This window comes from Anabrus simplex, chromosome 1, assembly GCF_040414725.1.
Source record: "Anabrus simplex isolate iqAnaSimp1 chromosome 1, ASM4041472v1, whole genome shotgun sequence".
NCBI classification, from domain to species: domain Eukaryota; kingdom Metazoa; phylum Arthropoda; class Insecta; order Orthoptera; family Tettigoniidae; genus Anabrus; species Anabrus simplex.
In genome coordinates this window covers 1,405,431,440-1,405,454,672 of record NC_090265.1, presented here as the reverse complement: position 1 = coordinate 1,405,454,672, position 23,233 = coordinate 1,405,431,440, and the positions used below count along the sequence as shown (strand labels likewise).

The following is a 23,233-nucleotide window of genomic DNA, read 5'->3' as shown; positions in this document are numbered from 1 at the left end:
ATAGACGAGAAAGGCTAAGGACTTCGAGACTAACATGGTATGGACATGTAAAGCGATTGCCTGGCAGAAGAACACCACATGCATGCCTAGTAAGAATAGTTGAAGGAAGAAGGTCAATGGGAAGACCAACTGCAAGATGATGTGGGAATAAGAGGAAGGGAACTGGGAGTCAGTGGTGAGAGAGAAGGTATTTCTGGACAGACAACGATGGCGAAGGCTCATTCAATACCACCTACCTGGCACGCTGGGGTTTTTGATGATGATGATGATGATGATGATGATGATGATCTGGCCAGGTAATATGTAAGGGAACCTACACTATTGACAACAGGTCTAAGGAGAATTCCGTCTTTATGGAAGCCTGCAGTTGCGAACCACCAGAAACATCACTCTGCATCAATGCATCAATAGCATTGGTAGGAATGTTCTTTACCATCTTATAGGTGGAAACACTGAGAAGTTCCTCAATCTTGATACTATAGTCAATGGTGTTCATAACCCCAGCAGCCTTGCTTTTATCAGCTTTCAACTCCACTGACTCTTTGTTCATTTTCAGTTGTTTTAGAGCATACCGCTCTTTGGAAGTAAAGTCAGGATGAGGAGGTTTGAAAGAAGACTTTAAAGAAGTCTCAACACCACAGATGATCTCCTCAGCAGGAAGATTAAGAGGTGAAATCACAAATCGAGCACAGACATAGAAGAAGTATCCAAATTAGTGGTGGTCAGATTAACCACTATTTTAGAAAAATTAAAGTGTGGAATTGAATTCTTGATGATGATGCTTGTTGTTTAAAGGGGCCTGATATCTAAGGTCATTGGCCCAACTGAATTCTTCCTCTGGCACATTGATAAATGGGAAAATTTTGATACATGTCTAGCCCTTGAGGAAGACGAAAGTGATAAGGAAGCCATATGAAACACAAGGTCCAAGTGACTGAAAGTGTTCACATCTAATGTCCGACCTAAAGAAAGCCTTCCATCTGGCTGAGGTATGTTGATGACACATTTGTTATCTGGCTGCAGAGTGAACACAAATTATCCATATTTTTGGATCACTTGAACAGCATACATCCAAATATTAAAATTACCATGGAGACTGAAAATGGATGTTCTGGCTTCTAGGAATTCAGATGGAACATTAGGTCATTCAGTTAATCATAAACCTACTCACCCTAATAGACATCTTCATGGGTTCTCTCATCACCATGTATCAGCTGATCAAGGGAGGTTTCTGAGGAGGATAAATTGAACTGTGAACTTGAGTTCCTAATCAGAACATTCCTGTGCAATGGCTACTCAAGGAAATAGACTGACGAAGTGCTACATCCTAAGACAGATTGTCAAGTGATTAAAGAATATTGCAGGCACTTCCGTCTTTGTCAGCCAGAGAAGTCTGCTATGGCAGAACATGCCATATATAATGAACATGAAATCATTTTTGATGCATCTCACCTAGAATCATTCATGAGGCAATACAAATTGCTAAACACCTGATGGCTATATACTGAGTAGATCATGGCTACCCTCCACAGTTAACTTCATCTTTCTCTTTGACTCTGGAGGCCCTGGAATAAACTACATTTCTAATAGGGTCTCTCTATCTAAGCCTGGTTACTATGGAGAACGAATTGCCAGTAAAATCTTTGTTATTGCTCTGACGACGATCCTGGTATTAGGTTCTTAATGTGCCAGCATATTATAAGTATTACGTGACCTAATATCCCCAAAATTATATATTATAATAACAATACAATTTGTTGTAAAAGCTTACCTCATTCAGAGCTTTCCTATCAGTACCCCTGATGACAGGCATCTCCATCTGATGTTTGACTTTAAAATGCCTTCTCAGATCTTGATTTTGTCCATATCGAGAGCCACAAACACCACAGACATAGCGTCGAACATGACGATGGATTCGCAGGAAATGACGTAACAAATTTCCAGCATTGCTGAACTTCATGGGGCAATCACAGCATTTACGGTATTCCAAAGCTGATCCACGATGGACTACAAGCACATGTTTCTTGACAGCCTAGAATAATCAATTATGAACACACATAACTATAAAACATACATACATACATACATACATACATACATACATACATGGTTTTAATTTCAAAATTTCCCTGTCTAAATATTTATTTATTTACTTATTTTTTAAACATGTTGACTTAAATAATGATGGAAAAGTTAAAATCAGGGTTAACTGCATTTTAGGTTTCATCCCCCTGATCAAACCCTCTTTGAAATTTCAAGTGACACCCCAGTATTTTTGTACTTATTTATGAAAGAATATTCATTTGTTAGTACATCTCATTCATTTGTTCCCATATTTTTGTCTTCTATCATCTTGGCAACCTATATTATTGATTTTGTTGATCAGAGTGAATAGAATAAAATCACAGACTATTATATAGCAGTTGAGGCTTTCATGACTTGTGTTATAACCTTTATCTATATTTTTCGGGCTTAAAGGTTGTGGTCCCAGAGCATATGGTAGTCTTGACATTTCACCGAAAACTGCGTTTGGCATTCTCAGTAGTTCTGACATCCTCGACTGTTATGATGCTCTCACAATTCCAACTCAATATATACTGCACACTGTTGGGCCACCATGGTGGGGGGGATATTGATTGGCTGTTCTTTGGCCAATGATTGATGCAATGTAGAGTCTGGCACTGGCCGACCTGCCTTGGCGGGAACAGACAACATCGTCCGCTATTTTTCCTGGACTGCTGCGACCACCATGTCCTCCAGGTTTTAAGGTATTTAGTTTTGTTGACCCGTTCAGATTCCTGATGGTGTGCTTCAGGATTTCAATGGCTTTGCTTTGTAGCTGGGCATGATAAGAAAAAGTGGTTGACAGTACCTACACTGCTTGCTGGGACAAACAGAAAGGTCATCAGTCACTGTACATTCATTGCTAGTAGGCCATAACAGACGTACAGCAATACCGAAGTACTGCCAACTACTGTGTCTTATCATGCCCGGCTGCAAAGGGAAGCCACTGAAATTCTAAAGCACAGCAACAGTTTCAACTATTAGGAGGAATTTGAATGGGTCAACAAAGCCTTGTTTCCAGTACTAAAAACCTTAAAACCCAGAGGACGCGGTGGATGCAGTGGGCCAAAAAACGTATTGGGCGATCAGTTGCCTGTCGTTCTGCATAAGACTATTTGCATGTTTTTTACCCGTATTGAACTTAATGCTAATTGTTACAATTCTTGTTTTGCTTTCCACCTAATTCAATACATAAAAATGTTTAATGTCTCTAGGACATTTTATTACAATACAACACTAACAGGGACATGTTTCACTCATTATATCGAGCATCTTCAGCCTCATTTGAACAAATTTCTCAAGGTTAAGTCTTTACATTGAACTTTCATATAAACAATTTGATCATTACAATTATTTTACACCATTAAAATATTACTATTAGTTAACAATAATTAAAAAGAATTAACAAATTAAAATATGGCTATGATGGACTAGACATTGAACACAATTTACTGATGTCCAAATCATAGTAATGTTCTAAACATCTAGAAGATTTGGCTAAAAATCTTGTTAGTTCCCAGTTTTTACCAACACTATTTAGTGCTAAGTTATTTTTTAAGTTAAAATGTCCTATTTGATTAAACTTGCAATGTTTTTCTTTTTCACTGTACTTTCAGTTTAGTTGAGAAAACACTACATTATTAAAAGATTGTGCTTTGAAGGTTTGTAGTCTGTTGGAATCATCATACTTGTAGTCCTCCCCGTTCTTCACCTGGTTTGAGTCAGCCTATTTTAACACTGATCTGTTTGCTATTGAAGCGTGGTTAAAAGGGAAACCAAGGGAAACACGTTGCTTAGTTGCTGATATATTGTTTTACTGCAACATTTGTGGATGAATGTGTTTGTAACAAAAGAATATTATGAGTGTGTTGTTTGTAGTTGTAATGAGAGATTCTTGTGGTTGGAATTTCACTTACCCCTTTATTCATGCTTTAGTGCCTAACTGTGCTTTCTGCAGTACTGAGACTATTTGTTATCGTGTTTCTGCTTCTTGTGTTATATGCATAGGGCGGGTGTGGTAGAGGGAGAGTAGGAGGCGTAGGGGAAGGAACTGTGGGTGGAACATTAAGCACTGGTGTAACATGTGGATGGTGAGTAAGGGGCATACGGGAAGGAACTGTGGGTGGGATGTTGGATAATGACTTGGCTTGTGGTGGAGGGTCGCTTTGTGTTTTCAAAATGGGATTTGTGTTTGTCAACATGTTGGAAGGTTTATAATTGAATATTTTAAAGATTTTACTATTTTCTGATTTGAAAACTTGTAGCAATTTTGGCAATTGCTCTATTAACAGGCTTTTTATTTCAACTGCATCTTTTTTTTTTGTTTTGCTAGTTGATTTACGTCGCACCGATACAGATAGGTTTTATGGTGACGATGGGATAGGAAAGGCCCAGGAGTTGGAAGGAAGCAGCCATGGCCTTAATTAAGGTACAGCCCCAGCATATGCCTGGTGTGAAAATGGGAAACCACGGAAAACTATCTTCAGGGTTGCCGACAGTGGTATTCGAACCCACTATCTCCCGGATGCAAGCTCACAGCTGCGCGCTTCTAACCGCATGGCCAACTTGCCCGGTGATTGCATCATTTAGGTTTTTTCTTTATTGAAATACTGATCCAAATGAATATAAATGTTTTCATACTCGATGAACATTTATTGGTGTCCCTTTTAAACACGCTTCAATAACAAACAGGTCAGTGTTAAAATAGGCTGACTCAAACCAGGTGAAGAACGGGAAGCACTACTAGTATGATGATTCCAACAGACCAAAAACCTTCAAAGCACAATCTTTTAATAATGTAGTGGTTTCTCAACTAAACAGAAAGTACAACAAAAGAGAAAAACATTGCAAGTTTAATCCTCTAACATCATTAATTTCAAATAGGATATTTAAACTTACAAAAATAACGTAGCATTAATAGTGTTAGTAAAAACTGGGAACTAACGGGATTTTTAGCCCAATTTTACAGATGTTTACAACATTACTATGACTTGGACATCAGTAAATTGTGATCAATGTCTAGTCCATCACAGCCATATTTTAATTTGTTAATTCTTTTTAATTATTGTTAACTAGTAGTAATATTTTAATGGTGTAAAATAATTTTAATGATCAAATTGTTTATATGAAAGTTCAATGTAAAGACTTAACCTTGAGAAATTTGTTCAAATGAGGCTGAAGTTGCTCAATATAATGAGCGAAACATGTCCCTGTTAGTGTTGTATTGTACTAAAATGTCCTTCTAGAGACAATAAAATTTTTATGTATTGAACTAGCAAATGTACCCGTGCTTAGCTACGGTATTCTACATTGTATACGAATATAGAAGTAAATTACTGTACATGCAGTGAATGAGATTTTTAAAAATTGCATTCCCCTTATAAGGGGAGGTTCTCATACGTTGTTTCCAATGTAAAGTGTGAATTGCAGAGTTGTGATGATAATGGCAGACTCGCTTGCCTACTGTCATTCACAAGAGAGTAAGAAAGTTTTCATTATAATGGGAGGCCCCATTACCGACTGCGCAGTCACAATCGATTTGGGGAGTTTTCAATACAATGGTAGGTGCTTTTTCCTACTTCCAGACAGATTACAGTTGAGTAGTTTTTATTATAAAATCAGGCACTTTCCCTACTTCTAGTCAAAATTCAGTTGTGCTGTTACCATTATAATGACAGGCCCTTTTTCTTAATGACAGTCACACTGAGTTGGTGAGTTTCCATTATAATAGCAAGAACACTATGCCTAATGTCAGTCACACTTTAGATGGGTAAATTTGTTTATAATGGTGGGCACACCTGCCTACTCCCAAACACAATCGGTTAGGGGAGTTTTGAACAAAATTGCATGCTCCCTTGACTTCTGGCAGTCAAATCATTTACAATGATAGTCCTTCATTACTAATGCTAGATACAAAGGAGTTGTAAAGGATCCCATTCCTACTGCCAGTCAAAGTCCATGTGGAGCGTAATGATTACAATAGCAGATGCCCTCCTGCTGAGAGTCACTATCGATGTAAAATATTAATTATAATGGCAACCACAGCCTTTATACATCACTACAAATAGACTTCAGTGAACATATATAGATTGGCAAATCTTCATTTACAGATTAATTGCTGCTAAGCGATACATCATATTGGCAAACAGATTGTACTATAAGACGCCCCATTTAGCGGTCTAAATTCCTGGTCTTAAGATATTTTCTCCTGTCTCATCTATTTATGGGCGAAATTGAGTTAGAAAGGTTGAATAGGGTGAAATGTGGGTAAGGTTTTCTCACAGTGCATTACTTTTGGGTGCTAATATGACAGCTACAAACATAGAATTTGGCTCATGTATGGATACTGGATGGGCCATGCTCGTATATAATCAGATGATTCTACCTTTGGTATAAGTGATTCGAACTATGAATTATACGTGTACAAAGTGCAAAATGTAGGTATAATCGAGAAATAGAGACAAATCTAACATATACGGAATAGAGATACAACGAAACGTCATAGGACCAAAGTTTTAGATCACTCCAAATTGAACTCAGATCGTGCCATCCATTTTGTGATATGACGCACCGTTCAGCTGCAAAATACCTCGAAACAAAGGTCTGCACCGTCATTAAAATTGCCTCAATATTCCGATATTTTTCGGGGGTAAAAAATTAAATTTTTAAAGATCTTGAAATCTTTCCGTCGATTACAAGCTTAGACATAACTTTACCAAATTTTTATTCTTCTAGCTCATCTGGCAGAATGTGCTTCAATCGTGCTTTGTTGGAGGGGGTGTGGCGGTTAAAAATGAGGGCTATCAGGAAACTAAAGCTAACAAATATGCAGATGGTCATCATTGCACTTGAAACGGATAAATGTATGGAAATTTAGGCAAAAAGGTCAAAGTAGACATACATGGTCATTACAAATTTATTTATATAGATAATCTGCTATACGTAAAACACGTTTTGGGCCATGTCCGCTGGACTTAGCCTGCAAAACAGACCGTTCATGACATCTCCATTATTAATCCTCCTACCGAAAATATGTACATGAGAAAAAAGTTTTAGAAATGGATTTCCATTAAGGTTGGTCGATTTCTAGTCAGATTGGTCTTATATATATTGTGGCAGAGTAAAATCACTGTTTCGGTTCCCTATAAACCCCCAGTCCATTCCGAGAATTTGACATGGTATGGACCTAAAAGCATTCATTTCAACAGGTGGATGCTAAATATGATGTTTGGTTGAAATATCTTCAGTAGTTTTCAAGTTATAAGGAATACGCTTTACACGCACCCGCTCTTGAGTTAAGTCTGGTGGGACTTGTACCAAAAAGCTAGTCTGTTAATGATATATCCCTTATTAATCCTCGTATCAAAATGATGCACAAAATAAAAAAAGGTTTGGAAACTGATTTCTATTAAGGCAGGTGGATTTTTATTAAATTTGGTTGTGTATATTTTGTGGGAGTGCAAAATCACAGTTTCGGTTTCGTATAAACCCCTCGTCAGTTCAGAGATTTAGACACAATATTGGCCTTAAAGCCTACCCAAGGACAGGTGGATTCTAAATATGAAGTTTGGTAGAAATATATCCAGTAGGTTTACAGTTATAGACAAACAGACACCAAAACTACAAAAATATGTAGATGGTCATTATTATACCTGAAACGGATAGCTGTACAGAAATTTCACCAAAATAGTCAATGTACAGACACATGTTAGTTACGATTTTATTTATAAAGATAGAAGACAAATATTGTGGGAGAGTAAAATCACCATTTTGGTTCCCTATAAAACCCCAGTCCATTCCGGGAATTTGAAATGGTATTGACCTTAAAACCTACCCTTGGGCAAGTGGATGCTAATCTTCAATAGTTTTCAAGTTGTAAGAAATACGCTTTACACGCACCTGCTTTTGCGTTAAGTCTGGTGGGACTTGAACCCAAAAATGGTCCATTAATGATATCTACCTTATTAATCCTGGTATCAAAATGATGCACATGAGAAAAAAGGTTTAGAAATTAATTTCCATTAAGGCACGTAGATTTCCATTAAGTTTGGTTGTGTATATTTTGAGGGAGTGCAAAATCACGGTTTCAGTTTTGTATAAACCCCCAGTCAGTTCAGGGATTTACAAACAAGATTTAGCCTAAAACCTACCCAAGAACATGTGGATTTTAAATACGAAGTTTGGTGGAAATATATCCAGTAGTTTTCAAGTTATAGAAGGACAGACAAACAGACACCAAAGATAAAAAGTATGCAGATGGTCATTATTACACCCAAAACGGATAACTGTACGGAAATTTTGCTAAAATAGTCAATATACAGACACACGGTCGTTACGATTTTATTTATATAGATTAGGTGGAAAATAAAACAAGAATTGTAACAATCAGTTGCCTGTCTCCAACAAAACAGGTCAGCAAATGCTGGGTTCCACATTGTTTCAATCATTGGCCAAAGAACAGCCAATAAGTGACACCCTCCTCCCCTCAATACCACCACCATGGCAGACCAATACATGAGCAGCGCACTGCAGCCTGGACTATATATTGAGGTGGAATTGTGATATCACTCCATTTCCACTTAGAGAGCTTCGTAACAGTCAAAGACAACGGAACCCTTGATAATGATCAATGCAGTTTTTGGTGAAATGTTAGGACTACCAAAGCTCTTGGACTACAGCGTATAAACCCAAAACCAATATAGATATAGGTTGTAATGCTGACAGTGAAAGCCTCAACTGCTACTTGCATCGCCCCTATGGGAAGGAAAATTCAAACTCAATTTATCACTTTGAGAAACTACAAAAGAAAAAGGTGCAGATATTGTCATCACTCATGTTTCTTCTCCAATGCAGAGACTTGGGGGTCATTTCCAAGTTCCTGAGAAAGAAGTGACCCTTCAACTCTGCTCAGTTATACCGGATATACAACCAAATGGTCCGCTCGCCACTGCACGAATGCATAAGCTCCACACACAAGGAACTCGCTACCACCGAACAGTGCTTCTACAACTGCATGATCCACCCAGTGCCACTCTCTTTGAAACACCAACAGCCTTCAGTGACAAACAAAGTGAAGAGAGAAACCTCCAAAAGTGAATCTCTACCACCAAAACTACATGGCTTAACTGCGATACAAAGGACAACATACCCGTATGGCCCATTGTAAGTGTTAATAGATCATCAACTTACAGTATCGCAGAACATTTGGCCACCTTACTACAACCTTACATCAGTGGCACAGAGTCGTATGTCACATTCAATCTACTTCATAGAAAAGCTGAAAGACATCCAGTTGGAAGCTGGAGACCTGCTTGTCAGCTTTGACAAGGTCTCGCTTTTCCCTAAAGTACCAGTATAGGAGGACCTGGTCCAAATCACACATATTTCACCTGAGGATATAACAAACTTGTTCAACAATTGCCTCACCACAAGTTATTTCCTGTAGAATGACAATTTGAATGAATAAATTGACAGTGTCACCATGGGTAATCCTCCGAGTCCAGCGGTCGCAAATTTCTTCATGGAAAAGTTTGAGTAAAACAGCACTCTAAACCACATCATTGAAACTTAACGTGTGGCTTTGATATGTAGATGACACCTCTGAAATCTGGAACCATGGAGAGGAACAAATACAGCAGCTTCTGCAGCATCTGAATAGCATCAACAAATTTTTTTCTACAAGTTCAATGTAGTACTCACAAATTGAAGGTTTCTAGCGATGCAAGGATGGGAAAGGGCTAGGATTGCGAAGGTAATGGCTATGGCCTTAACCCCTTGGTGTCAACCTCCATACGTCATACTGACCTTATCTTCGTATGTTGCTGATCTCCATGTGTGGTATTAACCCCTGTAGGCCTAACTTCATTTTGTTCTACCCCGTAAAGTTTTAAAGATGTCAAGATGGAAATGATATATTTTTGAAGATTTATGCCTTGTTTGTATGTATGAATCAGCCCAGATCAGTGTGTTTTTTTTTCTATGGAGTTTGAAATAGTCGGATATCTTTCTGCTCGAGAGCAAACAGTCTTAAATTTCTGCTGCATTCTAGTGGGTGTATATTGCACAACAGGAATGTTTCCTAATGTAGATTGATGGTATAAATCACCATTTCTCCACTGATATGCATGTTGACATGATCTGGTTAGGATTCTTTTAATTCTTTCAAAACTTAAACTTCTTATGACTCGTAATTACTTGGCTTGCTGTCACTTTGAGATACGATACTGCGGGATGTGGAAGCATGGCACGGTGCTGTTTGAATGAAAGTGAAGAAGTAATTAAGTTTCAATAAATCAGATGATAACAGCACTAAACAACAGACCAAAATAAGTGAAGTGAGAGTGGACACATAACATAAGGAATGAAAGTGTAAGGTGCGTGCGATCAAGTAATGGATGACGAAACAGGCCAAAGCACATGCACTCTTTCACATGAACTAATCGTTGACAACCTGGGATTTGTGCTAAATGAATCTTTGTTTCTAGTACTTCTGCTCAAAATTTCCAAACCAACAATTTCTGTAGTTTTCATTGCATTGTGAAACAATCCATGCAAATCCAAGAAAGTAACTTTCATTTCATATAAAAAATGGAAGGACTCTTCTCCATTAGTAGACTATAAGGTTAAAAAATAAATATACATAAATTAACTGGATCTGCCTGCTGTCATTTCTTGATGGATACAGTACTTTTGCATCCATCTCTTGGCACAGGCCAGAGTAAAGTGTAGCTTCCACCGAAGTCCCAGTCAACACCCATGGCTGTGACAATATGGAAGCTGCTGGGGTATGGGTAGTGCTGAGTACTGACATTCAGAGCATGACGAGTGCATCTGAGTGTTATGAAAAGTGTTGCTCATAGGGTCAGTCGTGCTGCAATAGTACTTTCTGACCCAGTGGGGAAAGCAATGGCAAACTACCTCACTCCTCATCTTGCCTACTACTACTGGTTTTTGGGGTTTCCTTATAACCGCATAACCCTTGATGGTGCTATTTGAGGATCCAACCAGCCTCTGGGCTGATTACCTAACAGACAGACAAATTAACTGAATATAAACATTCTTTTGAGTCTCTACTGTGAATGCTCAAAAATAATTTGAGCTATACTGTTGTAACAGTGAATTTTTTGTTAGATCACTGAATTTTCTTAGTGCTCGAACATGGATCACCTCTGCTGTGTAAAGTGATACTCAAATATTCCATGTCACTGAGAGGTTAATTAAGGTACAGGCCCAGCAATTGTCTGATGTGAAAATGGGAAACTACAGAAAACCATCTTCAGGGCTGCCTAAGGTGGGATTTGAACCCACCATTTTCCAAATGCAAGCTGGCACCTACACATCGCTAAGTGCATGGCTAACTCGCTTGGCATCAACACCAATATTCGGTTTACTATGGAGATAGTGAGCGAATAAAAACTTGCTTTCCTTGATGTTCTGGTAATGAAGATGGCCGATTTAAACTTAGGACACACTTTGTATACTGCAAGCCAACCCATACAGACCATTATCTGTAAAAGACGTCAAACCACAATCCGCGATAAAACATGGGAGATAAAAGCTCTATCTGACTGTGCATGAATCCTGTGACCGCAAAATTTCTTCATGGAAAAGTTTGAGCAAACAACACTCGAGACTGCACCACTGAAACTCGAGGTGTGGCTTCACTACGTAAATGACACCTTTGTAATCTGGGGCCATGGAGAGGAACACCTACCGTGGTTTCTACAGAACCTGAAGAGGATCAGCAAAAATATTCAGTTCACTATGGAGATAGAGAGCGAACAAAATCCCACTTTCCTCGATGTTCTGGTAATGAAGATGGCCGATTTAAACTTGGCACCACAGTGTATTGCAAGCCAACCAATACAGATTGATATCTGCAGAAGACATCCAACCAGCACCTGTGACAAAAATATGGAGTGATAAAAACGGTAGCTGACCACAAGAGAAAAATTTGTGAACCACAGCAATGAAATGAGAAGCCTAGTCACCTCAATATGGCCCTATGTGCTACGTGGTATAGCTGTAAAGATATATTATACAGCAAGCATTCCCTCCCAGGCGTTCAACAGGCAGGGAGAAAGAAGTTGACTGTCCAGCAGCTAAAACCTTTCTGCTACACACAGGGAAAATAACTGACAGAATAGGTAGGCTACTGGAATCCCATGGAGTAAAAACCATATATAGACCAACGAAGAACATCAAGAAAGTCTGTTAATGACAAGCGCCAATCTCTCACCACAGCAGACGTCTACAAGATTCCATGCAGCTGTGGCCACGTGTACACAGGAACTATGAAACACAGCATCGTTATCTAACTGAAGGAGCACAACCAGCATAGCTCGTTGGGGAAAGCAGAAAGGTCATCAGTTGCTGAAGATAAGCTGGTAGCAGGCCACAACACCAAAGCACAGTCAACTACTGTGTCTTACCACACCTGGATACAAAGGGAAATCATTGAAATTATAAATGCTCATACAAACAGGCTTTACTAAACATTGCCCCATAAAGGCATTGTTTGAACGTTACAACTATACATATATATATGTGTACATTTCATCTTTGAAATCAAGAAGTTACTAGGCAGCTGTGCGTGACATGAGAGGGTAAGCAACTGAAGAATTGTTTTACACCAAGGTACCTGGGTGTCACCTTAGATTGGACCTTAACATACAAGAAACACTGTGTTAACTCTGGACAGAAAGTATCACCCCAAAAATAACATCCTCCGGAAACTTGGCTCAAGTAAATGGGGAGCCCATCCAACTGTGTTAAGAACCTCAGCTCTTGTTCTCAGTTTCTCTGTGCTGAGTATGCTTGTCCTGTCTGGTTCAGCTCAGCCCACACGAAGAGGATGGATACAGCCCTTAATGAAACATGCAGAATAGTTATTGGGTGTCTGAAACCTACTCCCACTGACAAACTTTACTGCTTGGCTGACACTGCTCCTCCAGACATTTCGTGAGAAGTGTTTGCAAGGCAAGAGAGGCTGAAGGTGGATCTCACAAACACCCATCCGTTATTTGGACATCAAACTCCATCCAGAAGACTGAAGTCCAGGAATAGTTTCCTCAATGTCTCCAAGGCTCTGGATAAACCAACCAGAACAGTACGTTACGATATGTGGCGAGCAAAAATGGAGCATCTTTCTGACTGGAGGGTGCCTTCTGAATCTCCACCCCCCGTTCATAATTAGAAATGGACATCTTGCCAGGCACTGAATTGTTTGAGGAGTGGAGTAGGTAAATCCAAGGATAACCTAAAAAAATGGATTATTTGAAAGATCAATCAGGCTTCTGTGATTGCGGGAAACAATAAAACTAAGTAAAATTATTTCAAGAATAAAATTATTTTGTCCACCTACTTATTTTATTCTTGAAAGAATTTTACTTATTGTATCTTCAATACGGAACAAAATGAGATTAGTTACTTATCATCATCATCATCATCGGTTTGCCCTTCCAGTGAGCCAGGTAGGGTGTTTGAAAACGAGCGTCTTACAAAGTTGCCTATTCAAAAACATTTCGTTGTCCAAGACAGATTCCCAATTCCATCCTCTTCTCTCCACGTCTTCCCTCAGTTGGTCCATCCATCTTCTTCTTGGTCTTCCAGCTGGTCTTCTACCTGTTATTCTCTTTTCTAAATAAGCACATGATAATCTTGTGCTATTCATTCGTTTAACATGCCCAAACCATTTAAGTCTAGATGACCTAAGTCTTTCCTTCATCGATTCATTTAGACCTAGGTTAGATCGGATCTCATCATTCTTCACATGATCAAGTCGGGTCTTTTGGAGGGCAGTTCTAAGAAATTTCATTTCACAGGCTTGAATCCTACTACAATCCTTTGATGTTATTGTGCAGGTTTCCAGAGAATATGTACGGATGGAATGAAATATGACTTGTACAGGGTCATTTTTTTTTTTTTTTTTTTGTGGGACCTTCTCATCCCACAGTAGGTGTCTAACGATACTGTAAAAGTTAGAGCCTTCGGTTACTCTGTTTGTTATTTCTATCTCAGCTCTGTTATTACTACCCATTACACTTCCTAAATAATTGAATTGGTGTACTACTTCAACTTGGTGGTCCTGTATTTTTATGTTGCATTCTGTATTACGTCTGCTGATTTTCAATGCTACTGTTTTTGATGGGTTCAATTTCATTCCATAATCATCAAACTTCTTACACCATGCATTCACATGCACTCCCTCCTCTGTTTCATCCCATATTGCCACATCATCTGCAAACACCAGAGCCTGAAGATCTTTATTACCTTTTCCTTTTAGTTCCTTTAAAATGGTATCCATAACTGCTATGAACAGAAGAGATGATAAGGCACTTCCCTGTTGTACTTCTTTGGTTGTATTGAACCATTCAGAGTGACCATCTCCAATTCTGACACAGCTTTTACAATTAGTATATAGCATTTGAATCTTCCTAATAAGGTACTCCGGTACATCAAGTTTTCTAAGACTTTTCCAAATAGTTGATTTGGAACATTATCATACGCCTTTTCAAGGTCCATAAACACAATAATTAGGTTTTTTCCTTTTTCCCAGTGTTTCTCTGCCAACATCCTCAAAGCAAATATCAGATCTGTTGTGATTCTTCCAGTCCTAAAGCCATGTTGTTCCTCTTCTAAGATAGGCTCTAGTATATCCCTTACTCTGGCTTCAATGATCTACACCTACATACTGTCAGTCCTGACCTGTTCGTTGTACACTTCAAGACTTGCCTCAAGCTACTGAAGAGGGAATTGCTGTTGCCTATTTCTGGGCAGATTATGTGTGAAAAATGTTTGTGATATAAGATGTACTTTGTTTTGTTTGTATATAATACCTTATTAATATTTTAAGTTTTATCAACACTCTGACAATAAATGAATGAATGAATGAATGAATGAATGAATGAATGAATGAATGAATGAATGAATAATTACTTTTCTTACCTGACACTTGTTTAACCACTTCACTGCTGTGACTGAATATACTCGAGCTGCCTGAAATGACCCACCAGAGCTGCAATCAAGTACTCAAGCAGCTGCGATCGAATATACTCGATCTGCCTTATAACAGTGTTATATGCTTCTGCAATCTATTAGCCACACTTTAAACCAATGTTTATATTATTTTTGCAAGTAGTTCAACAGAAAAACATTTTTCTTTTGTCATACAGTTGCGTATGAACGTACGAAGAGTCCAGAGGAAATTTGACACTTTTAGAGGAGACTGAGTCCGATGTGGATTTCGATAGTGGCGGTAGTGATATTGAGGATATTAGTGAAGTGATAGGGAGTAATAGTGATGATGATTTGCTGCCAGAGAGAGGAAGAAATTACAATGACCTAGGACTGCCCATGTGGTTGGACGACAAGTTTCCGCTTAAGGCGCATGCATTTCAAGCACCAAACCTAGCTATGTTAAATAATAATTTGATGCCTGAATGCCCTGAAATAGATTATTTTGAGATATTTGTGAATAAAGAGGTGTTGGCAAAGGTAGTGGACGAACAAACAGATTTTATGAACAGACATTTGGTGCTAAGTTCGTAATGAGTTCTGCTCTATTTTTATCAATATTGTGTGTTCAATTTAATCTTTCTGCTGTTAATCGTGTGTATGGATTGGTAACTATCAAAGGGTAGAGAAAGGTCCACCTATTCAATGGATTAGTAATGTGCATACATGTAGTATATAGCACCGACACAGATAGGTCTTATGGCGACGATGGAATAGGAAAGGCCTAGGAGAGGGAAGGAAAAGGCCGTGGCCTTAATTAAGGTACAGCCCCAGAATTTGCTTGGTGAGAAAATGGAAAACAAGGCGAGTTGGCCGTGCAGTTAGGGGCGCGCAGCTGTGAGCTCGCATCCGGGAGATAGTGGGTTCGAACCCCAGTGTCGGCAGCCCTGAAGATGGTTTTCCGTGGTTTCCCATTTTCACACCAGGCAAATGCTGGGGCTGTGCCTTAATTAAGGCCACGGCCGCTTCCTTCCCATTCCTAGGCCTTTCCTGTCCCATCGTCGCCATAAGACCTATCTGTGTCGGTGCGACGTAAAAAAAAAAAAAAATAGCGAAAATGGGAAACCACAGAAAACCATCTTCAAAGCTGCCAACAGTGGGGTTCGACCCACTATCTCCCAGATGCAAGCTCACTGCTGCGCACTCCTAACCGCAAGGCCAAGTTGCCTAGAAAAAATTTCTAAGCATCTTCCTAACATACAAAATTTTTGCCACCTCGTTTGAAATCAAACCCTGGATCAAAAACATGAACTGTCTCCAATACTGTATGAACAAACTGGCAAATTAAAATATTGTCTTAAAATCTTATTCTGTAGTTAATGAATGTATTTTATGCTCAAACTGGTGATATGTCTAATCTATGTTGAGGTTGTTGATGGAAATAATCCAGCACTGGGGTCGCACCAACTGTCCAAGAATTCAGCAGTGAAAATGTTAACTCACTGAAATACATCTAGGTAGCATACCATGAATTTAATAACAAAGAGGAAGCCTCCGTGGCTCAGGTGGCACCATGCCAGCCTCTCACCACTGAGTTCTGTGGTTCAAACCCTGGTCACTCCATGTGAGATTTGTGCTGGACAAAGCAGAGGTGGGGCATGTTTTTCTCTGGGTACTCTGGTTTTCACTGTCATCTTTCATTCCAGCAACACTCTCCAATATCATTTCATTTCATCTGTCAGTCATTAATCATTGCCCCAGAGGAGTGTGACAGGCTTCGGCAGCCGGCACAATTCTTATCCTTGCCACCAGATAGGGGCTTCATTCATTCCATTCCTGACCTGGCCGAATGACTGGAAACAGCTGTGGATTTTCATTAATAACAAAGAAAGACCTACTGACATTTACAAACTCTCAATTAGAAATATATTATCTTATTTTTCCTTTACAACTTCCATCAATTTCTTCGGAAAATTTTCTCCACATATTTTAAGAAAACATAATACATAATAATTCTTTTAAAAAAACTTCATAATTGAAATCTTTACACTACGCACCTTATCTTATTCCTATTGCACTTTAGATTACATAAAAAAATACACTATTTGTATTTGTATTTGTATTCCGGCCAAAATCTTTCACCTCACCACCAGTATTTACTGGAGTTGACCCATTGCCCCCTCTCAGTTTGCAGACGTCTGATAGTCAAATCTACCCTACACTGGGCAGTACTACTCACAGCTCCACTTAACCACACTGACTGCATCATTATGTGTGGAGAGTCAAAATGTTCTCAACAGCTACATATCAAAAGTAGACAGACAAAAGTCCACGTCCAGAAGAGGCATGACAAAAACGGACTCATAACAAAAATTCCAACAGCAGAGACAATAGCATAATGCACATAGAACATCACTGAATCAATGAGCAATTGAGTCACCATAAATGATACACTGAATATAAGAAACTTTGTTAATGAAAACTTAAGTCTATCTGCAAAATAAGTGTAAATGAAGACTGTTTGCACGCTGAGTCCTTGCATTAAAGAAGCTATGTCTCTCATTAATCATGACTGTTAACACACAGAGTCCATGTGTTAAAAACAAATGAGACTATGTCAATGATTGAATGAGCTCTGTTACTTGCTCACACAAATTTATTAAGGCTCTCTCCAAGTGGCAGTAGCATCACCAAAAGTCGACTGGTTGAACGCTCTCGCTGACGTATCTACTAGCATCTACCAGTCAAAGAAAGTTTGGACAATTTGTAGAATGCCTATTCCTAAATGTAAAAAAACACACACACACACACACTCTCTCTCTCTCTCTCTCTCTCTCATTATAAACTGTTATGCCTTTCAGCATTCAGTCTGCAAGCCTCTGTGAATTTACTAAACGTCGCCACAATCCTTTATTTGCAACCAGTGCTGTGGCCTCATTTAGTTCTATACCTCTTATCTTTAAATCGTTAGAAACTGAGTCTAACTATCGTCGTCTTGGTCTACTTCCACTTCCCTTACCCTCCATAACAGAGTCCATTATTCTCCTAGGTAACCTATCCTCCTCCATTCGCCTCACATGACCCCACCACCAAAGCTGGTTTATGCATACAGCTTCATCCATCAAGTTCATTCCTAAATTAGCCTTTATCTCCTCATTCCGAGTACCCTCCTTCCATTGTTCCCAACCGTTTGTACCAGCAGTCATTCTTGATACTTTCATGTCTGTTACTTCTAACTTATGAATAAGATATCCTGAGTCCACCCAGCATTCACTCCCGTAAAGCAAAGTGGTTGTGAAAAACAGACCGATGTAAAGACAGTTTCATCCAGGAGCTGACTTCTTCTTACAGAGCACTGTTGATCCCAACTGCGAGCTCACTGCATTAGCTTTACTACACCTTGATTCAATCTCACTTACTATATTACCATCCTGGGAGAACACACAACCTAAATACTTGAAATTATCAACCTATTCTAGCTTTGTATCACCAATATGACATTCAATTCTGTTGGATTTCTTACCTACTGACATCAATTTAGTCTTCCAAAGGCTAATTTTCATACCATACTCATTGCACCTATTTTCAAGTTGCAAGATATTAGACTGCAGGCTTTCAGCACAATCTGCCATTAAGACCAAGTCGTCAGCATAGGCCTGACTGCTTACTACGTTTCCACCTAATTGAATCCCTCCCTGCCATTTTATACCTTTCGGCAGATGATCCATGTAAACTACGAACAGCAAAGGTGAAAGATTACAGCCTTGTCTAACCCCTGTCAATACCCTGAACCAAGAACTCATTCTACCATCAATTCTCACTGAAACCCAATTGTCAACATAAATGCCTGTGATTGATTTTAATAATCTACCTTTAATTCCATAGTCCCCCAGTATGGCGGACATCTTTTCCCTCGGTACCCTGTCATATGCTTTCTCTACATCTATGAAAGATAAACACAACTGCCTAGTCCTCTCGTAGCATTTTTCAATTACCTGGCACATACTGAAAATCTGAACCTGAAAGCATCTCTGTGGTCTGAAAACACACTGGTTTTCCCTTCCAAGATGCCAGTGAATACTTTGCCTGGTATACTAATCAATGAGATACCTCGATAGTTGTTGCAATCCTTCCTGTTCCCTTGCTTATAATTAGGTGCAATTACTGCTTTTGTTCAATCTGAAGGTACCTTACCAATACTCCATGCTAATCTTACTACTCTATGAAGCCATTTCATCCCTGCCTTCCCACTAAGGAAGACGTGCCTCGTCAATAGTGTCATGATGGCGTAATTTGCAGCTCATAATTCCAGGTGTTTTGAAGGCGTATAATACTCTTAGTACGGTCCTGTGTGCAAGCATTGATTTAGTGAAGTGAAAGTGACCTGTGAATGTGTTAGGGCAGTGTATCTCGTTGTAGAAATATAGCATTTATTTCTTTTAAATTCATAAGTTTTGAAGTTAGGTTAGGTATGGCCGGAAGTAAGAAAAACAGAAGAAATGTGGCGCGATCTTCAGCTGTCCAGGGTCAGGGAGCAGCTATGACTCCCACATCACGCTTGTCAACTGTTAGCAGACAGCGTTCACAAACACGGTCAACCCTCCACCCTTCTGCTACTCTACCTTCGGCTTAACGCAAGCGCTCTCCCTCGGAGACTGACGGGACCACCACCACCACCACCACCACCTCGCAGGAAGCAGCGCCATCCCTTCAATCTGGCTCGACCCGGGCCTCACGATCGTCAGCTGTAAGTGAGCAGCTCTCCCTCACAACACCAACTAGCGGCAACACCAACATGCCGAACACAGAGCCCTCCTACATCACATGTAACACTAATTCAACTGAAGACAAGATTGTGACCCTGGTGCAAGGTATAGTGGGGAACTTATTACAAAATAGCGACTTCCTTCAACCCTTGGTAACAGTTCTCGCACAAAAAGTTTGTGAAGAACGAAAAGAAACAATAGACTTCAATTCTAAAGTTATCAGCGATTTAAGAAATGTGTTAAAGGCTCGCGAAAATGAAATTCTGGAGTTAAAGTCTTTATTGAATTATAAAATGGACGAAATTGAACAATACCAAAGGCGAAACAGTATTCGAATTTTTGGGTTGCCCAAAGAATCTGGTGAGGATACAACTAACTTAGTGCTCAATGTGGCCCAAAAATTGAAAGTCCCCTTAAGCGCTGAAGATATTGACTGCTCGCATAGGGTTGGTGCCCCTGGGTCTGGGAAGTCAAGGGCTATCATATGTAAATTTGTCTCCTACACCAAGAGATCGGCAGTTTTCCGTGCGAAGAGGCTGTTACGTGGATCCAAGGTGACGATTCGTGAAGATCTTACCTCTACCAGACATCATCTGTTGAAACAGGCAATTTCCATCTTTGGCGAAAAGCAGGTGTGGACTTCTGATGGCACAATTATCGTACTACAAGGGGGTGTTAAACACCGTGTAAGAAATACTGTTGAACTTAAAAAGATCTCTCCTCGCTGAAGTTAAATTAGTATGTTCTATTCAGTATTCTCTTCCCTACTTTGCTTCAGGTTTTTTTTTCAAAATGGCGCCCGGTAATGACGACGTAGTGTTTTATTCTCCGAGTAAATTAACCGTAAAATGTGACGAAAAGTGCGGAAAATGTCGAAAATTAGTGAAAAATGGAATGTTGTGTGATTCATGTGATCGATGGTGGCATTATAAGTGCGGAAATTGCCCTAGAGACGTAAAAACTAATGAAAATGTTGACTGGATTTGTGAGCAGTGTGTTCGGAATGTTGTTGTTGGAGACGGCGTTGACGAAGCACCGAAAACAGTCGATGAGGAATATAAAAGTGCATTAGAAATTATAAACATTCTAAAAAAGGACAATGAGACTCTCAAAGTTGAAAATCAAGAATTAAAAGAAAGACTGCGATCGCTAGAATTTGGGACTGACCATTCTTCGAGTGATGTACAGGTACAAGTAACAAACTCGAGCACGTGGTGTCAAGTAGTTCGTGGATGGCCGGCTAAGAAGAAATCTACAACTGAATTTCCGGAAATAAACATTAGAAATAGGTTTTCTGCCCTAAATAATTTAATCCTGGAAGAAAGTGATCGCGCGCGTGAAACCAAATCATCGCGATCCGTTGCCGTGCCGAGTTTAAAATTTAGGCCTAGAATTCAGATTCAAGACCCAGTTAGGCCTAAATCAGCGAAGGTAGCTGTATTTGGTGATAGCCAAGGAAGGGGAATTGCGGGAGTGATTAACGACGAGAATATAGCAGCAACCGGAGAAATATATCCAGGAGCTTCTATCAGCAGTGTTGTCGAAAACGTAGAAGCAACAACTAGGAACTTCGGGAGCGGCGATGCTGTGCTTATCATCGGTGGGACGAACGACGTAGCTCGCGACGACGCCAAGAATGTAAGATCACAACTTAAACATACACTAGGGAAGCTGACCCACACTAACGTTTTTGTAGTGAACGTGCCCCACAGGCATGATTTGAGTAGAGACTCGTGTGTGAACATTGAAGTGGACAAGGTCAATACAGATATTGTTAAAATTTGTAAACATTTTCGGAATACTCAGGTTATTGAATGCAGCAGTTTTGAGAGATACTGTTATACAAAACATGGCCTCCATCTAAACAATTCAGGTAAACGAAAGATAGCAAATATTGTTCTAGATTTTATTAATCTTAAGATATGTACTATAAAACAGGCAACTCCCTTGAGTTATAATACTGACCAGCAAAACTAGTAGAAAGAGCCAGCTGTACTTCAAGCTGGCTCAGTCAACTAGAAAAAGAAACTCAGAATAGTAAGGAATTTCAAGTTACCCAATTGCAACAGTCAAGTTTTAGGGAGGAAGGGGGTCTGAGATTGCTCTTGGTAAACTGTCAAAGTGTAGTAAATAAACAATTAAAATTCGGTACATTGATGGAATCTTATGAGACTGATGTGGTGATAGGAGTGGAATCGTGGTTGAAAGAAGGGGTGGGTAATAGAGAAGTATTTCCAGAAGGGTACACAGTCTATCATAGAGACCGAGGAGATAAAAAGGGAGGGGGGGTGTTTATTCTGGTGAAGGAAACTTACTGTTCACATGAATGGTTTACCGATGAAAGGGATGAAATATTAGGGATAAAATTAGTTTGTGATAATATGAAGGAGGTGGCAATTATAGGAACATATAGGCCTGGAAGAGAGGAAAGAGACATGGAAATCTTTGAGAAAATAATAGATTATACTCGTAAAAACAATAATAATGATATGGTAATAATTGGGGGAGATCTAAATTTGCCTGAAGTTGAATGGAATGGAGCTGCAAGTGAAGCCCATGAACAGAAACTGGCAAATAAGTTAATTTGGGAGGGAGGATTTACACAAGTAGTACAAGAACTGACTCGTCTCAGTAACTTACTAGATGTATTCTTGGTTAAACCATGGGAAATTGTTGATAAAACTGAGGTAATTGAAGGAATAGGAGACCATAAGGCTGTAATAATGGATGTAGGACTCGTACCAAAACGGCTTAATAAGAGGGTTACACAAGACAAGAAATTGTACAGAAAAACTAAAGTTGATGAATTTGGGACTTACCTTAAATCACAATTCAGTTGTTGGATAAGTGAAGGGAGTAACGTGGATACACTTTGGGCTAAATTTAAAGGAATCATTTGGGAAGGAGAGAAGAGATTTGTACCTGTTAAGAAGGGTAAAATGACCTCAGACCCTGTTTATTATACAAGGGAAATAAGAAAATTAAAAAGAAAATGTAGAATAGTAAACAGGAAAATCAAAGAGGGTAGGGAGAGTAGAGAAAGTAGAAAACAGCTAATGAGGGAACTGAATAGAGTGAAAAAGGAAGCAAAAGAGAATTATATGAATGGCATACTTCAAGAGGGTAATGACAACAAAGGGAAATGGAAAAAGCTGTATTCATATATCAGGAATCAAAAAGGAAAAGGAATCCAAATTCCTACAATGGTGGGAGAAGGGGGTGAACACTATTTAACAGATACTGAGAAAGCAAACCTATTTAGTAGGGAATTTAGAGATTCAGTAGATGATTGTCAAGAGTTGGAAACCGACACAGAAGATAGAGAGGGAGAGAGACAGAGGGAAACAAGAAGCTTCTCATTCACAAACGAAGATATTTTCAGAGAAATCCAACTGCTTCAGCAAGGAAAAGCTGCAGGAAGTGATCAAATTACTGGGGAGGTATTAAAG

The 23,233-nt window shown here is 39.3% G+C and overlaps 1 protein-coding gene across 7 annotated transcripts in view; it reads right to left on the bottom strand.

Annotated features, from left to right (window-relative positions):
• The window catches only part of LOC136858371 (zinc finger protein 594), a 393,129-nt gene that overhangs the window by 212,148 nt on the left and 157,748 nt on the right, over positions 1-23,233 (bottom strand). For all 7 annotated transcript variants that reach the window (XM_067137863.2, XM_067137860.2, XM_067137864.2 and 4 more), the window contains one exon: positions 1,772-2,032. In XM_067137863.2, the coding sequence (XP_066993964.2) occupies positions 1,772-2,032 (261 nt within the window). The remainder of the gene's footprint in view (positions 1-1,771; positions 2,033-23,233) is intronic.